Here is a 16348-nt window from a genome sequence, read left to right on the forward strand (position 1 = left end):
GGGTCCAGTACCATCTGACTGATTCTTTTTGTATTTATTTCAGCATTCCAGGAGAGAGACTCTGACTATCCTAGATTGGGTCAAATATTGGTCCACAGTCTAATCAATTGTGGCTATGGAGTTCAGTCCACATGGTGGGTAGGGTGGAGAACCAGAGCCAGTAGGTTAAGAAGGGAATATGTAAGAAAGAAATAATAGATATCTCTAGGACCATAATTTTTCATATTTTTTATGTTAACTATATAAATTCTATCATATGATACTATCTATTCTATTTCCTTAACCATTATACTTTTAGAGCATTTAAAAATTATTTTCAGTTTTTCAACTGTTATAAAATAACTGCTCAATTGTTGTACATGTTTTTTTCCTTTGAATTATTTCCTCAAAATTAGGAAGTTGTCAAGCCAAAGAGTGAATATTTCTATGTTTTTTATATGTGAAAGTATTGTAACAACATACAAGGCCACCAGTAACTTTGTTTTTCTTCCTTTTAGGGTTTTCTGGAAACTGTATCGGCTGTGGAGAAAGAGGATTTCGGTATTTCACGGAATTTTCCAACCACATAAACTTGAAGCTCACCACCCAGCCAAAGAAGCAGAAGCACTTAAAGTACTACCTAGTCAGAAGCTCCCAGGGTGTACTGTCGAAGGGACCTCTTATCTGCTGGAAAGGTAGCGTCAACTTCTGAGAGGGAACGGGAAGGGAATGTGGATGTTACAACAGTATTGACAAGTGACCCATACGGGGTTCAGAATCCAGGTGTGGAATAGATAAATATCCCAAGTTCAGAAGACAATCCAAAAAGGTAAAGCCCTCTGGCAGGTTATTTGACTTGCTCCTTTTTGTTTTTAACAGAAATTATTGAAATTTGGGAAAGGGCATTTCTCCTTGTATTTGTCACTTAGGGGTGTGGAATACAGCTCTTGGGGAAAAATGGGCTCTTTCTAGCTCTTCTGTCATTTAGAGAGGACTTCAAAATGTCAGTTTCCTGGTCAGATGCTCTTTCTACTTTTTTTAGGGTTTTTGGTAATTCTTGAGTCTTCATTTTTCTATTAGAACTAAGCAAACTTTGGAATAAATAATGCTCTCTTCATAATACCTGGGAAAAGGCAGTATTAAGTTGAAAGTTTTGTTTCTCTTCAGTTAGGAAGAACTTAAACTTATTTTTGAAAATGAATCCAGTTGAAATGTCACATCATCTTGTGGTTGATAGGATTTGCCACAAGTTCTGTACATTGTTTAATGCAGTGAGACATCTAATTCTTATTCTTTTGAGCAGTTTCTTAGATGCTGAGATTTCCCCTCCATTATTAATATTATTATATTGTTAAAGACAATAGAATAATTGTCTTTAATATTTCTATTTGTTGTTTGTGCAAGATTTTGTCCTGACCATGAAAAATAGCATAGTAAATCCAAATTACAACTGAAGATTTGTTTCTGAATCTTTCACCATAATGACTCCTGGTTGCATTTGAGGAGAGATTATATAACTCCTTAGGAAATGGCTACATGTTCTGAGCCAGGGATCATCAGGACTGTGATCAGTGCTGTGACCACTAAATCGTAAGCGTGGTAAATTCTAGATAACTCTTTATCCTGATAAAGTCTAAAGAATTTTCCTCTAGAAAAATCATTTTAAATGTCATGAACCCTAATAAAAGAGTAAAAATAGGATAGGTATCACCTCTCTGCCTTTTAACTGCCTTTTTTATCTTTTGTTTTGGTTGCATAAAATATTTTTAAGTTCTTATTTAGTGCTCAGTGACAATTCACCTTTCTGGTAAATAATAACATTTGTGAAATAGTTTGTGATACAATGATCCTGGGTGGCTTCTGGAGCCTCACATTTATAGTCATTCTATTTTGGAATTGGAACTGTATATATGTACATACCTACCAAACTACATATTTGCATATAATATACATAACATGGAGATATCCTTTTCAGTCAAAATACAGTAGTGTCATAGATAGAAGGTTATAGAAAACTGCCTCTAACTTTTGCATGTATCTAATAAACTTGGAAATTCTCTAAAGGACCCACTATAATTAACTTTGTCATTTACAACCATTTATATTTCTTTTTCATATGCTACCTTTAAAGACTAATATATTACAACATATAGTATAATTTCATTGGAAGTTAGAGCCCCGAAAACCTGTGACACAGGTTGTCACAGTATTTGCTATCTACCTGAATCAGTACAAAGTATTATTAAATCAGTACAAAGTATTATTAAAATATTACACCAAAGCCTCAAGTAATATTGGCTCATTTAAAATGAAGCTTAGTTTTGTATGATCAGTAAGTACCTTGAATATTGTCTACCTATTTCCTCTAATAAGAACTGATAATAATAAGAATTTGAGAATTTCTAATTTTTCTCCTCTGTGTATAACATTTTCTTTGCTTCTGTTTCTGGCCATAAATTAAGGTTGAATAGAGAAGGTTGAAAGCAGCCTAGAAGGACTCTAGATTACTATTCTACACATAAATCAATCCTGGACAGAAGGTTAACTGGTGCTTGAAAGCTTATTTGGTTTTTATAAATTATTGATATTTTAACCTCAGTATTACCCATGAAACTAACATGACTATATAGTTTATGAGTAATTTTTCTCTTGGGAACTAGTCTGTGAGGAACAAAAGTCTAATTGTTCTTTGTAACTATTTCTTTGCCTTCCAAACATGACATTTGGCTCTAGGAAGATGAGTTGTGTTCACCAGCTTGAACATTCTGATGGAGTCAAGGTTGGAGAAGGGGGATCTCTGTTAAAGAAAGTGCTGCCACTTGAGGAGCTGCAGTTTATTTTAGAGATTTTATGGATTGTGTCTCCCTCACCTGTTTTAACAGAATATTGTTTTCCTTACATAATGGGATTCTTACTCCTTTCTAGAATGTAGAAGCCGACAATCCTCTACCATTTGCCACTCTGTTAAACCAAACTCTTCAGTGTCATCAACCGTGGCCCCAGAAAATGGCACAACTAATGGATACAAATCAGGATTCATTCAGACAGGTATCGGGTATTTTCTTTTGGAATTTCAAGCGGTAGATGTATATTTAATGAGGCATTTTAAACTTACTGTTGGCTGGTTTGAACAGACCTATTTTTAAAAAGAGGTATTGAGTTACTATTAGAATTAGAACTCAGCATTGGGATGGATCAGTCTGTGAAGGAGCAGGACCCCAAATCCCAACAGCCCTGCCAATGCTAGGCAAGGCATGGAAAAAGGAACTGACAGTTGGTAGGGAATTTAGTTCAAGCATAGGGCCTGTCTCTAGAGGAGTCTGACAGGAGGCAATAAGTAGAAATACAGATGTGAGAGAAGTCTGCATCATAGCCATCAGGTGGCATGTATTGGGGACATATTCATGAAGACTGGAATTCTACAGTAGGGCTCTAACTAGGCTTGCTCAACGGTATAGGGAGTATTACACCAACTTGGATACAAAGTAAAGTCCCAAAGTAGGACGAAGGATCACAGTGGAAGAATCTAGAACCTAGTTTCAGGTGGTACAAGACAGGAGCTTGGTTACAAATAACCAGATAAAAATTTTAGTGCCTGAAACTAGGTTACAGTATCGGAGCAGAATCAGCCAAGTGGCTGATCTGATACTGAGCAATTAAGTTACTAGTCTAAAGCTTCTGAAAATTCCTCCAGTATAGAGGCCTGAACTCAAGTCAGGATAAGACTCCAGGGGGACTTAATGTTTCCAGGTGGCTGAAAGCCTGGAGGGCTGTAACTGAAAAGATCACTGCAGATAGTATTTGAGAAAATTACTCAGAACCAGTCTAGGTTATATCTTAGGCAAGAAGAAAAGTATTTTAAAAGAATTTGTGAATTTTTTTTTCAGTTCACTTGTTTTTTGAGAAGTGCTATTTTACCCACAAACTTCATAGCATATGTGCTTTGCCAGTATCCACTCAAACACAGCAAGTTGAAAAAAAGGCTGTCTTTATTCATTTCGCTACTTAGCATCCTCTTCCAAATTTATGTCAAATTTTAATGAGCTGGTAAATCATATGCACTTATTTTCAAGATGGAAGTGATTATTAGACTAGATTAACGACAACTGTAGTGATAATAAAGCCAACTTTATCTGGGGCACTTCTTGCTATGTGTCTGTACTCAGCTAAATCCACTTCATCCTGGATTTGAAAAGTCTAACTTTTAAACTGTTCAAGAGATTTACATAGAGGCTGTAATTTAAGAGGAAAGAGAATATTCTAAATTCTCGTTTAGAATAAATGAGAGAACATCATGTCACTAGGTATGGAAAGAAAAAATTGGTGTTGGGCTCTTGGCATTGAAAGATTAGCTTTCATTACAGTGATGTCTCTCCTAGAATTTGATTGATTCTGTAGTATATTTTCTGCCATTAGAACTTGGGGCTAATGAAATGCAATTTTAAAACTACAGTATTAGTAATGAATATTTACTTCATTCCAACAAAAACTTACCAAGTGTTTATTATGTTCTCAGACCCTTGTCAGAGGCTGTAAGGCAGGGTTCCAGTACTTGACTACTGCCTCCAATGACTTAAAAACCACTCATATAAGGGATAAAAGAATGATAAAACATGTTACCTTTTCTAAGAGGGAGAGGTGAATATATATAAATAACCAGTTGTACCTGAAAAAAATGAAAAGATACTGAAATGTTAATAAGAAGTAATGAAATGTTAATAAGCAGTTTTGATTATGCAGAAATATATTTTGAAAATGAATATTGCTCTGAATAGCGGAATTCAAGATTCAGGCTTAGCAAAGCCTCCTTCAGTTGCCACAAACGGACACAGGCAAGACACTAACTGACTCACAGTGAACACAAGTGGCCAAGTGCTATGCCAGTGTTCTTGTGTATCCCTTGTTGGGGTGAGAATGGTAATTTGACCATGAAATTACCTATTAATTTTAGATGCAATCCAGAGAATTTAATAGAAGATAGTGCCTTTAAAAGTAAAGCTTTGTGTCTAAAACTTTCTTCTTGACAAATTATGGAGTCTTCAATAATAATTTTCCTATGTATTTTGAAAGTAATAGACTATAAGAATTTTACCTTAGCCTATTATATCATTGCAAACATTAGAGTATGCAGCATCTTCTTAGCAGATAGAGATTCACCCTCCTGTAGGAGATTGTAACCCTTCTTAATCTACAATCAGTGACTGCCTGTAATCAACATTTCTTAGCCTGAAATGTAGGTACACATGTTGCAAAGTATTTGAAGAGGGGATTAATTTACTATTTGCACAGCTTTGTCTCACATTCCAACTGCCAAGCTCTGGATGTTCTGTTCTGGCTGGCTTGCCACTTATATTTTGCATATTTTCTTTCAACATATATGTGTGATTGATAATTCAAATTTTAGCCAACAATCCTGGTAAAATATTTTATGATTTTGACTGAAGGTGGCTACATAGTTATCTACCTACATTACACAGACATACCACATACAAACATATACACGTACATGTATTGTGTTTAATAAGGACAAGAATTCAAGAAAGATGAAAAAACGGGAATTCCTTGGTGGTCCAGTGGTTGGGACTCCGCACTTTCACTGCCGAGGGCCCAGGTTTAATCCCTGGTCGGGGAACTAAGATCCCAGAAGCTGCGTAGCATAGCCAAAAAAAAAAAAGGGAAAAAAAAAAAAAGGAATAGATGAAAAAAACCTTTGCCTAACCCAAGATCTTGAAAGTTTCTCTTCCATGTTTTTTGTCTAAAAGTTTTTTTGTTTTATCTCTTGAATTAAAGTCTGTGAGTCATGTTGAGTTAATTTTTGTGTGTGGTGTGAGGTGAGCATCTAAATTCATCTTTTTGCATGTGGATATACAATTGCCCCAGCACCATCTATTGAACAGACTGTCTTTTTGTCAGTGAATTTCATTGACCTCATCAAAATTCAAAACTTTTACACTTCAAAAAGCAACATTAAGAAAATGAAAAGACAGTGATGGACTAGAAAAGTACTTGCAAAACACATATTTAATAACGGATTTGTATCCAGAATTTACAAAGAACTCTTACGACTCAGTCATAAGATGACAATCCAATCAAAACATGGGCAAAAGATTTGGAATAGAGATTTCTTCAGAGAACATACACAAATGGCCAATAATCACATGAAAAGATGCTCAACATCAGTAGCTGTTAGGGAAATACAGATCAAAACCATAATAAGATATTACTTCTATCTACCCAGGAGAAATGAAGACATGTGTTCTCACAAAAACTTACATACAAATGTTCATATAGCAGCTTTATTCATTACAGTCGAAAAGTGGAAACAACCTAAATGTCAATCTACTTGTGAATAGATAGACAAAATTGTGTATCCATACAATGGAATACCATGCAGCAATAACAAGGAACAAACTATTGACACATGCTACATCGTGCTTGAACTTCAAAAACTTTATGCTGGGAATTCCCTGGCAGGCCAGTGGGTGAAACTCCGAGATTCCACCGCAGGGGGCTTGGGTTCGATCCCTGATCGGGGAACTAAGATCCCACATGCCTCAAGCTATGGCCAAAAAACAGAACAAAACAAAAACATTATGCTAAGTGAAAGAAACTAGACAGAAGAGACCACATATTATATGATTTCATTTATATGAAATGTCCAGAAAAAGCAAATTTATAGAGACAGGAAATAGAATAGTGGTTGCCTGGGGCAATGGGTGGGAATGAAAATTAACTGAAAGTGGGCATGAAGTTTCTTGCTGGGGGATAAAAATGTTCTAAAGCTGATTTATGGTGATGGTTGCACCACTTGATCAAGTTACTAGATATCATTGAACTGTACACTTGAATTGGGTATATTCTATGATAAGTAAAATATACCTTAATAAAGCTGGGGGTTGGGGAGGAAAGATTAAAAAGCTGCTCTAAGAGAAAGGTGAAATCCTCTGGAGTGGCAACGTTTCTCCCTCATTTGAATCCAGTCTGATTTATTGAGTGTCTACTACAGAATGAGCACTGTTTCAGACCAGATGGTAAACTGCACAGGACTTGGAGTCAGAGTCTTGGTATTCAAATACTGCCCCTGATGTATATTGGCTGAGGCTTGGGATAAGCCACTCAATTGTTCTATGTCTTGGTTTTCTCATTCGTACAAATAAAAATAACAATACCTATTTTGCAACTAAGGATTAGCTCAGCCTTGCTACTATACTTCTATTTGTGTGCCATTCTCCCAATTATAATAATTTGTTAACCATCTGTATTCTTTTATATGCTAGAAACTGTAAGTTCATTTTGTTTATCCCTATACCCCCTAGTACCTGGCAAATGCCTGGAAATAAACGGTGTTTTTTGTTGTTGTTGTTGTTTTTTCTTTTTTGGCTGCACCTCGCGGCATGTGGGATCTTACTTCCCCAACCAGGATTGAACCTGTGGCCCCCTGCAGTGGAAGCACGGAGTTCAAACCACTGGATTGCCAGGGAATTCCCAATAAACGTCATTTGAATTCCATTTTTATTTAAATTTTACATTAGCATTTGGGGGATGGTTAACTTACTTGTGTGTACTCTTTTTCCAAATGAGGATGGTATGCTCATCTACCAGTAGGAGGAAAAATTAGCCCGTAGGGCAGGACAGGGATGAGCCACCTAAACTCTGCCCCTGTGACTAATAGTGTAATTTTAAGAAGATGCTATCAGGCAGGACCTGATATGACTTTAGGACTTTCTTAGGCCCTGGGCACATTTGCCTAAAGTATTTAAAATTGTATTTTATGACTGTGTTGGTATAAAGATGAATATATTAATACTATATGCTACAATACTTTGTTCGACAAAAAGAAATTAAAACATTTCTTATGCTTTTAAAAGAAATTTAAACATTTTCATGAACCCCTAGAAGTACTGTGGACCCAAGGCACTGACTTCTATGCCTAATGGAGAAGTTGGCCCTGTCATTGGAGCCATGTATTGTCCATGAAATGGGATTTTCCTCTGGATGAACCACTGTAGGCTTAAAATAATGTAAACCCCTTACCATCTAATGCTTGTGTATTAAAGAAGAAAGAACAATAGCAATGAAAGGACTTGCCCTATCATATATCAAGCTCATGAGGCTTTACTAATAAAGACAGAGTAGAGTTGGCACAGGGATAGACACAGAGCAGCAGAACAGAATAGAAAGTCCCCAGACAGATTCATATAACATGTGGGTATAGAGTGACTTGCACATCAACAGAACCTTTTCTTTCAGCAAATGGTCCTCAGAAGTTGGATATACTATGTGGAAGAACAATAAAACTGGATGCCTATTTCACTCTATACACAAAAATCAATTTCAGGTAGCTGGAGGATCTAAATGCAACAGGCAAAACCATCAAGCTTTAAGAAGATATTGTAGAATATCTTAGATATTGTAGATATCTTAAAAGTAGAGACAAAAAGTGCTGATCATAAAGGAAAAAACTGACGTTTCACTGTTTTTAGAAGGTGCTGTAGAGTTAAAAATCAAGCCATAAATTGAGAGAAGATTTGTAATACATAAAACTAACCAAGGACTAGTACAGAGGACATATAAAGAATGCCTATGAATCAGTAAGAAAAAGACACATCAATAGAAAAATGAGCAAGGACTTCAAGCACCTCACACAAGAGGAAATCCAAGTGACCAATAAATACATGAAAAGATGATTAACCACTTTCGTAATTAGGGAAATTACGTTAAAAATACAGTGAGATGCCATTATATACATGCCAAACTGGCAATGATTTGAAGTGTGACAGCAGTAGATGTTGGCAAAGATTTCAAGCAACACAAACCATCATGTGCTGCCAAGAGGAGTGTTAATTGATGGCACCACTTTGCAAATAATTAGCAATACATAGAAAAGTAGAAAACATGCATATCCTATGATCTAGCTATTCCACTCCCTAAGGAAACTCTTGTACTTGTGCATCAAGAGATATGTACAAGACTGTTCAGAGTAGTGTTCTTTGCAAATGACAAACTGAACACAACTCAAATGTTCATCAACAATAGAATAGATAAATAGGTTATGATGTATTTATATAATGAAATACCATTTGGCAATGAGAATGAACAAGTAATACCTACATGCATCCTGATGGAGGAATCTTCCAAAATGTTGAACAAAAATCTACTTACAGAAGAGTCTATCCAATATGATTTTATTTCTGTTATGTTCAAAAATATGCAAAACTAAATTATTTTAGGAATACGTATATAGCACAGTGGTTGCCTCTGGGGAGACGGAAGGAGAAGGGATGGGGAAGAGCACAAAGGAGGCTACTGGCTGCTGGCAGTGTTTTGTTTTGTTTTTATCCCTTGACTTGGATAGTGGTTATTTCCATAGGTATTTGCTTTATAATTATTTTTTTAATTAATTAATTTATTTATTTATTTTTGGCTGTGTTGGGTCTTCACTGCTACACTGGGCTTTCTCTAGTTGTGGCGAGCGGGGGCTACTCTTCATTGCGGTGCACGGGCTTCTCATTTCTCATTATTGTGGCTTCTCTTGTTGCAGAGCACGGGCTCTAGGTGCAAGGGCTTCAGTAGTTGTGGCACACAGGCTCAGTAGTTGTGGCTCACGGGCTCTAGAGCACAGGCTCAGTAGTTGTGGTGTGCGGGCTTAGTTGCTCTGCGGCATGTGAGATCTTCCCGGACCAGAGCTCGAACCCATGTCCCCTGCATTGACAGGTGGATTCCTAACCACTGCACCACCAGGGAAGTCCCTATAATTAATTTTTAAACTATACATAAATATTTTGTGAACTCACCTGTATTTTGATATATCTCATTGGGAAAAAGGGCAAATTTACCCTTTCAAACTACATAATGTATATGGTATGCAGTGTTACACTTTGAGAACAAGTGGTATCGTAGGCCAGGGATCCTATGGTGTAATAGTATTGTTTCAGTCCTTTTGAGTTTTTCTATTTCCCACTGCATTGAGTCTACTGTGGGGTTGTTGCTGTGGTGATAGAGCTGCAGCATGTAGCCCCACAGCTGACTTTTGTCTCCAAGAAGGGAAGGGGCAGAGCCAACCCTGATAGAAATCTCTAAGCGCTCATATTTTCCCTTCCCTACAATGTCTTGGCCTCCTCTCCTTTGCCTTCCAAGAGTTTAGAGCTCTCATGCTGCCCTCTGTTTATCCAGAATATTTCATGATGTGCCACACTCAACCCAGGCCTTACTATTTTGTCTCCATTTGCCCCCCAACTACAATTCCTCTGTCCAGGGTGACAGCCATTTAGAAAACGGTTTCCATTAGAATGTATTATTTAACTGTCCCTAAAATGTAACTGTGTTTGTCCCTTTCTTTTTTTGATTTGTCCTTTAGCCACTAAACTTCCTGAGGTCAGAATAATCAAAAGTTCCTCTAGCAGGTTTTTCTAAGCTTAGTTCCTCATGAATATTCAAATTATTACTTTACCAAAACACAGTCTCCTTTTTCCAGATGTGTTGGGAACCCTTTGGCTGGCAGATTTTCCCACTCCCCACCAGATACTGAGAACATGTAAGCTCTTCCTTTACACTGTATATTTCTTGGGTAGGGATTGTATCTTTGCTTTCTTCCCCTATTCTATCCCCAGAGCCTAGCATACTATCTGGCCTGCTGAAGAGGCTCAGTAAGCATCTGCTGAGTGAATGCATGGGTGGGGAAGACGGAAGAAAGCCAGTGACCATACTCCTCTGAGGCAGGGCCGTGAATGTGCTTGTGAGACTCCTATTGCCCACAAAAGAGAAAATGTAACTCGTTAGCAAGTATAAGGAAGAATGGCCCACTCTGCAGAAATGAAGAAGCTGCAAGTAATAACAATGAAAAGTCATTTTCACCAGTTGCATTAGCCACAATACTCTATTTTAAGTGATAATATACAGAGCTGGCAAGGATGTGGTAAGACCAACAATCTCAGACCTCAGGCTGGTGGAGGTAAACAGTGATATGACCTTTTAAGAAAGCAATTTGGCAATATGTAATAAGACCATTAAAATATTTATATCCTCTACTCTAGTAATTTCACTTCAGAGGGCTTAGCCAAGAAAATAACCTAAAAAAAGTCAAGATAATCACTGAAGTTATTCTTTATATTAGCATAAAAGGAAAAGCAATCTTTTAATATAGAAACAAATAAATCATAGCATACTCACATGACAGAGATGTCAAAAAATACTGTGCAACCACATAGGAAATAATCCTGTTAAGTAAAAAAAGTAATATTAAAACTCTCTGGGGGGCTTCCCTGGTGGCGCAGTGGTTGAGAGTCCGCCTGCCGATGCAGGGGACATGGGTTCGTGCCCTGGTCCGGGAAAATCCCACATGCCGCGGAGCAGCTGGGCCCGTGAGCCATGGCCGCTGAACCTGTGCGTCCGGAGCCTGTGCTCCACAATGGGAGAGGCCACAACAGTGAGAGGCCCGCATACCGAAAAAAAAAAAAAAAAACCAAAAAAACTCTATGGGTATTTTTGTTGTATCATGTAAAAAATATAACATGGATAAAACATAGAAGGGCATACACTAGAGAATAAACAATGGTTTGTGGGAGAAGTGAGATTTTAACATGTTTGTTTCTATTTCTGTATTTTCCTTTATGTCATATTTTTCATAGTTAAGCACTAAAAATTCTCAGGATTAAGCCAAATGTATAGGTCAGTAGAAAAGACCTGCTTTTCACAATCTCCAGCATTCTTTATAGGAATGCTGTGTAGGAATAAGGACCAGTACCTAACATAGACACATCCAAGCTACAGCTAGAAGGTAACAAAACCAGAATTTGAACTTTCTCTGCTCACTAGTGACAATTTTATTAGGCAGTTTCTGGGTTATACATAGGTGATATTGATCTCTACCTAGAATTCTGTAAAATGTTCCTGTGTCTCAAATTTCAAGGCAGGAGGAATGTGAAGAGGAGAAGGGAGCACTAGGGTTGAAGAATCCACAGAAATCAACTCAATATCCACTTTGGGCCAAAATGAATAAAAAGGGACTAAATTTACCCTCCCACCAGAAACAACCAGAAAAAAAAAAAAAAGACAAAACTACATGAAAAACGATTTTTAGGACACTGTCATCAGGCAACAAATGACATTGATTCCTGATCAATGGGAAACAAATAAATGTGAGTCTTACCATTTGCCCAACTTACTGCTTGGAGAGTTTCCAGAGCATGATACAGGGAGGGGGAACTGTGGTGGAGCCCAATAGGTCCCCTAAGTTGAGTAGAAGAAACTGAGAGTGAAGGGAGACCAAAGCAGCTAGAGTTCATTGCACCAAATGCCAGAAGGGAGAGAGCTGCACAGAGAGAGAGAGAAACCGAGTTGTGCAGAAGGTCCTCTGAAATGTTCAACATAGTACTGGTTGATGCATGCATGTGAGCAAACTACTCAGGGCTGGTAAAAAGTACCATCCAAAAGGATGAGAGGGAACATTCACACAAGGCCAGGGCCAGGGACTGTTCCCACCAGCTAGACAGGAAAACTTCACAATTTATCAGGCATTAGTTGGAATACTAAGGAGGGTCTTATCTCAGTAAAAGAGAATACTTAGCCCTAGACTGAGCACTACCTCAAAACTGCAAAAAAAAAAAAAAAAAAAAAAAGTATCGAATTGTTTCCAAGTAATTTAACTGCATTCCAGAGTAAAGCTCAAGAATATTTATAGGCAAACTTCCAATTATAAGGTAAATAAGTACTAGGGATGTAATGTACAACACGATAAATATAACTAACACTGCTGTATTATATACATGAAAGTTAAGACAGTAAATCCTAAGAGTTCTCATCACAAGGAAAAAGATTTTTTCTTTTTCTTTTATTTTGTGTGTACATGAGATGATGGATGTTCACTAAACTTCTTGTGGTAGTCATTTCATGATGTATGTAAGTCAAATATTATGCTGTAAACCTTAAACATATACAATGCTGTATGTCAATTATATCTCCATAAAACTAGAAGAAGAAGAAAAAGTACTTACAGGAATATCCAGCATCCTACAAGATAAAATTAACAATGCCTGACATTCAGTCAAAGATTACTAGGCATGCAGAGGCAGGGAAATACAATTAATATTGAGGAGTCTCATTAATCAACCAAACTAACCCAGAACTGACACAGATGTCAGAATTAGCGGAAAAGGATGTCAAAACAGTTATAAATATATCTCATATTTTCAAAAAATTAAGTAAACGTTGAAAATATTAAAAAGACCCAAAATGAACTTCTCAAGGTGACAACTACGATGCTTGAAATGAAAAATACACTGGATGTGATTAACAACAGATTAGTCATTAGGGAAGAAAAGATTAATAATTTGAAGACATAGTAATAGAAACTGTCCACTGTGAAGCACAGAGAGAAAAAATAAAATAAAAGAAACTGAAAAGAGCATTAGTGAGCTATGGAACAACTACAAGCAGCCTTTTATGCTGAAACTGGAGTGCCTGAAGAGTGGGGGTGGGGGAGACAAAAAATATTTGAAGAAATAAAGGACAGAAACTTCCCAAACTTGATGAAACTTATAAACCCACAGATCCAAGGAGTTCAATGAATCCCCAGCACAGAAATATATAGAAAACCACAACAAAGCATGTCATAATAAAATTGCTTAAAGCCAACAATAAAGAGAAAATCTTAAAAACAGCAAGAGAAAAATTCCTCTATTATGTACAGAGGAACTAAAATAAACATGATGTTATATTCTAATGGGAAACAGTATAAATAAGACAGAGGAGCAACATCTTTAAAGTACTGAAAGCTAAGAACTGTCAACCTAGAATTCCATACTCAGCAAAAATATCTTTCAAAAATGAAGGTGAGGGCTTCCCTGGTGGCGCAGTGATTGAGAGTCCGCCTGCCGATGCAGGGGACACGGGTTCCTGCCCCGGTCCGGGAGGATCCCACATGCCGCGGAGCAGGCCACAACAGTAAGAGGCCCACGTACCGCAAAAAAAAAAAAAAAAAAAAAAAAAAATGAAGGTGAAATAAAGATATTGTCAGACATACAAAATATGAAAGAATTCACCACCAGCAGATTCACACTATAAAAATATGCTAAAGGAAGTCACTCATATAGATGGACAATAATACCAGACAGAAGAAAATCTGAATCTTTACAAAGGATTGAAAACCACTGGGAGAGGTAACTACCTGGGTAAATATATACATTTTTTCATATTATTTAAGTCTATTTAAAAGATAATTGACTTATACAAATATAATAATATATTATGAGGTTTATAATGTATGGAAAAGTAAAATGCATGACGATAGCAAAAGGCCAGGAGGGGAGATATGGAATATATTGTAAAATTCTTGTACTATATATACATGAAGTTGTATAATGCCACTTGAGGTTAGACTGTGAAAAGTTAAGATATATATACTATAAACCCTAAATCAACCACTAAAAAACCTAAGAGTTATAGTTAATAAGCTACAAGGAAGATAAAATGGAATCATAAAAATACTTAACCTAAAAGAAGGCTGAAAAGAGGAAAAGGGAGACAAAAAATAGATGCAACAAGTTAGAAAATGAATAGCAAGATGAAAGACTTAGATCAAACCACATCAAGAATCACATTAAATGTAAATGATCTAAACACTCCCACTCAGAGAATTCCCCAGCAGTCCAGTGGTTAGGACTCCACACTTTCACTGCTGAGGGCATGGGTTTGATCCCTGGTCAGGGAACTAAGATCCTGCAAGCCATGTGGTGCAGCCAAATAAAAGTAATAATAATAATAATAAATTTTTTAAATAAAAAAACACCCCCACTCAAAGGCAAATATTATCAGATTGGAAAAAAGTAAGACCTGACTCTATGCTGCTTACATGAAATACAATTAAAATAAAAAGACACAAACAGGTAAAAGGTAAAAGTATTTTTTAAATCTACCATGCTAACAGTAGTCAAAAGAAACCTTGAGTGGCTATATTAGTATTAGGCAAAATAGATTTTGGGACAAAGAATATTACCAAAGATTAAAGAGGTAACCTCATAAAGATAAAGGGGTCAATTAATCAAGAGGCCAGAGCAATCCTAAACATTTATGTACCTAACAACAGAGCTTCAAAATACATGAAGCAAAAACTGATAGAATTATTTTAAGAAATACATAAATCCACAGTTATAGCTAGGTATTTCAGTACTTCTCTCTCAACAATTGATAGAACAGGTAAACAGAAAATCAATAAGGATATAGAATATCTGAACAACAGTATCAACCCACTTGACCCAACTGACGTCTATGGAACACTTCACGCATCAACAGCAAGATACACATTCTCCTCAAGTTCACATAGAACATTTACCAAGTCAGAGAAAAAAGACATTTTACATACAGAGGAACAGAAATAATTATGTTATCATGGTTATGGGCCATAAAACAAATCTTAATACACTTGAAAGTATTCAAATAGTACAAAGAATGTTCTTTGCCCAAAGTGAAATTGTACTAGAAATCAATAACAGAAAGATTTCTGGAAAATCTCTAAATATTTGAAAACTAAATAGCACACTTATAAATAATCCATCGATCAAAAGGGAAATTAGCAATATTTTGAATGGAATGGAAATGAAAAAATAACATATCAGAATTTGTGGGATGCCACTAACGCAGTATTTAGAGGGGAATTTATAGCACTAAACTTGTATTAGAAAAGATGAAGAAATCTCTTGAGTCAATGAACTCAGCTTCCACTTTAAAAAACTAGGAAAAAGAAGACAAAATTAAAACCAAAGTAAAGAGAAGAAAGGAAATATTAAAGATCAAAGTGGCAATCAGTGAAACAGAAAACAGAAAAACAGTGGAAAAATTGATAAAACCAGAAACTAATTCTTTGAGAAAATCAGTAAAATTGATAAAGCTCTAACCAGACAGAGGAAAAAGAAAGAGAAGACACAAATTACCTATATCGGGAATGAGAGAGGTGACATCACTGTAGATTTGAATGATATTAAAGGATAATAAGGGAATGTTAGGAACAGTTTTATACCAATAAATTTGACAACTTAGATGAGATGAACAATTTCCTTGAAAGACACAAATTATAAAAGCTTACATGAGAAGAAATACACATGAATAGCCCAATATCTATTAAATACATTGAAAATGTGGTTAAAATCTTTCCTAAAAAAACAAAACCAAAAATACCCCTCTAAAATGGGCAGAAGACCTAAATATACACTTCTCCAAAGAAGATATACAGATTGCCAACAAACACATGAAACAATGCACAACATCACTAATCATTAGATAAATGCAAATCAAAACTACAATGAGGTATCAACTCACACCAGTCAGAATGGCCATCATCAAAAATCTACAAATAATAAATGCTGGAGAGGATGTG

At 36.3% G+C, this 16348-nt stretch overlaps 1 protein-coding gene across 10 annotated transcripts in view; it reads left to right on the forward strand.

Moving 5' to 3' along the window:
* GREB1L (GREB1 like retinoic acid receptor coactivator) overlaps nucleotides 1-16348 on the forward strand; it is a 265362-nt gene that overhangs the window by 160550 nt on the left and 88464 nt on the right. For all 10 annotated transcript variants that reach the window (XM_055080757.1, XM_055080763.1, XM_055080758.1 and 7 more), the window contains 2 exons: nucleotides 498-674; nucleotides 2905-3027. In XM_055080757.1, the coding sequence (XP_054936732.1) occupies nucleotides 498-674; nucleotides 2905-3027 (300 nt within the window). The remainder of the gene's footprint in view (nucleotides 1-497; nucleotides 675-2904; nucleotides 3028-16348) is intronic.

Source organism: Physeter macrocephalus, chromosome 19 (genome assembly GCF_002837175.3).
Source record: "Physeter macrocephalus isolate SW-GA chromosome 19, ASM283717v5, whole genome shotgun sequence".
NCBI lineage: Eukaryota > Metazoa > Chordata > Mammalia > Artiodactyla > Physeteridae > Physeter > Physeter macrocephalus.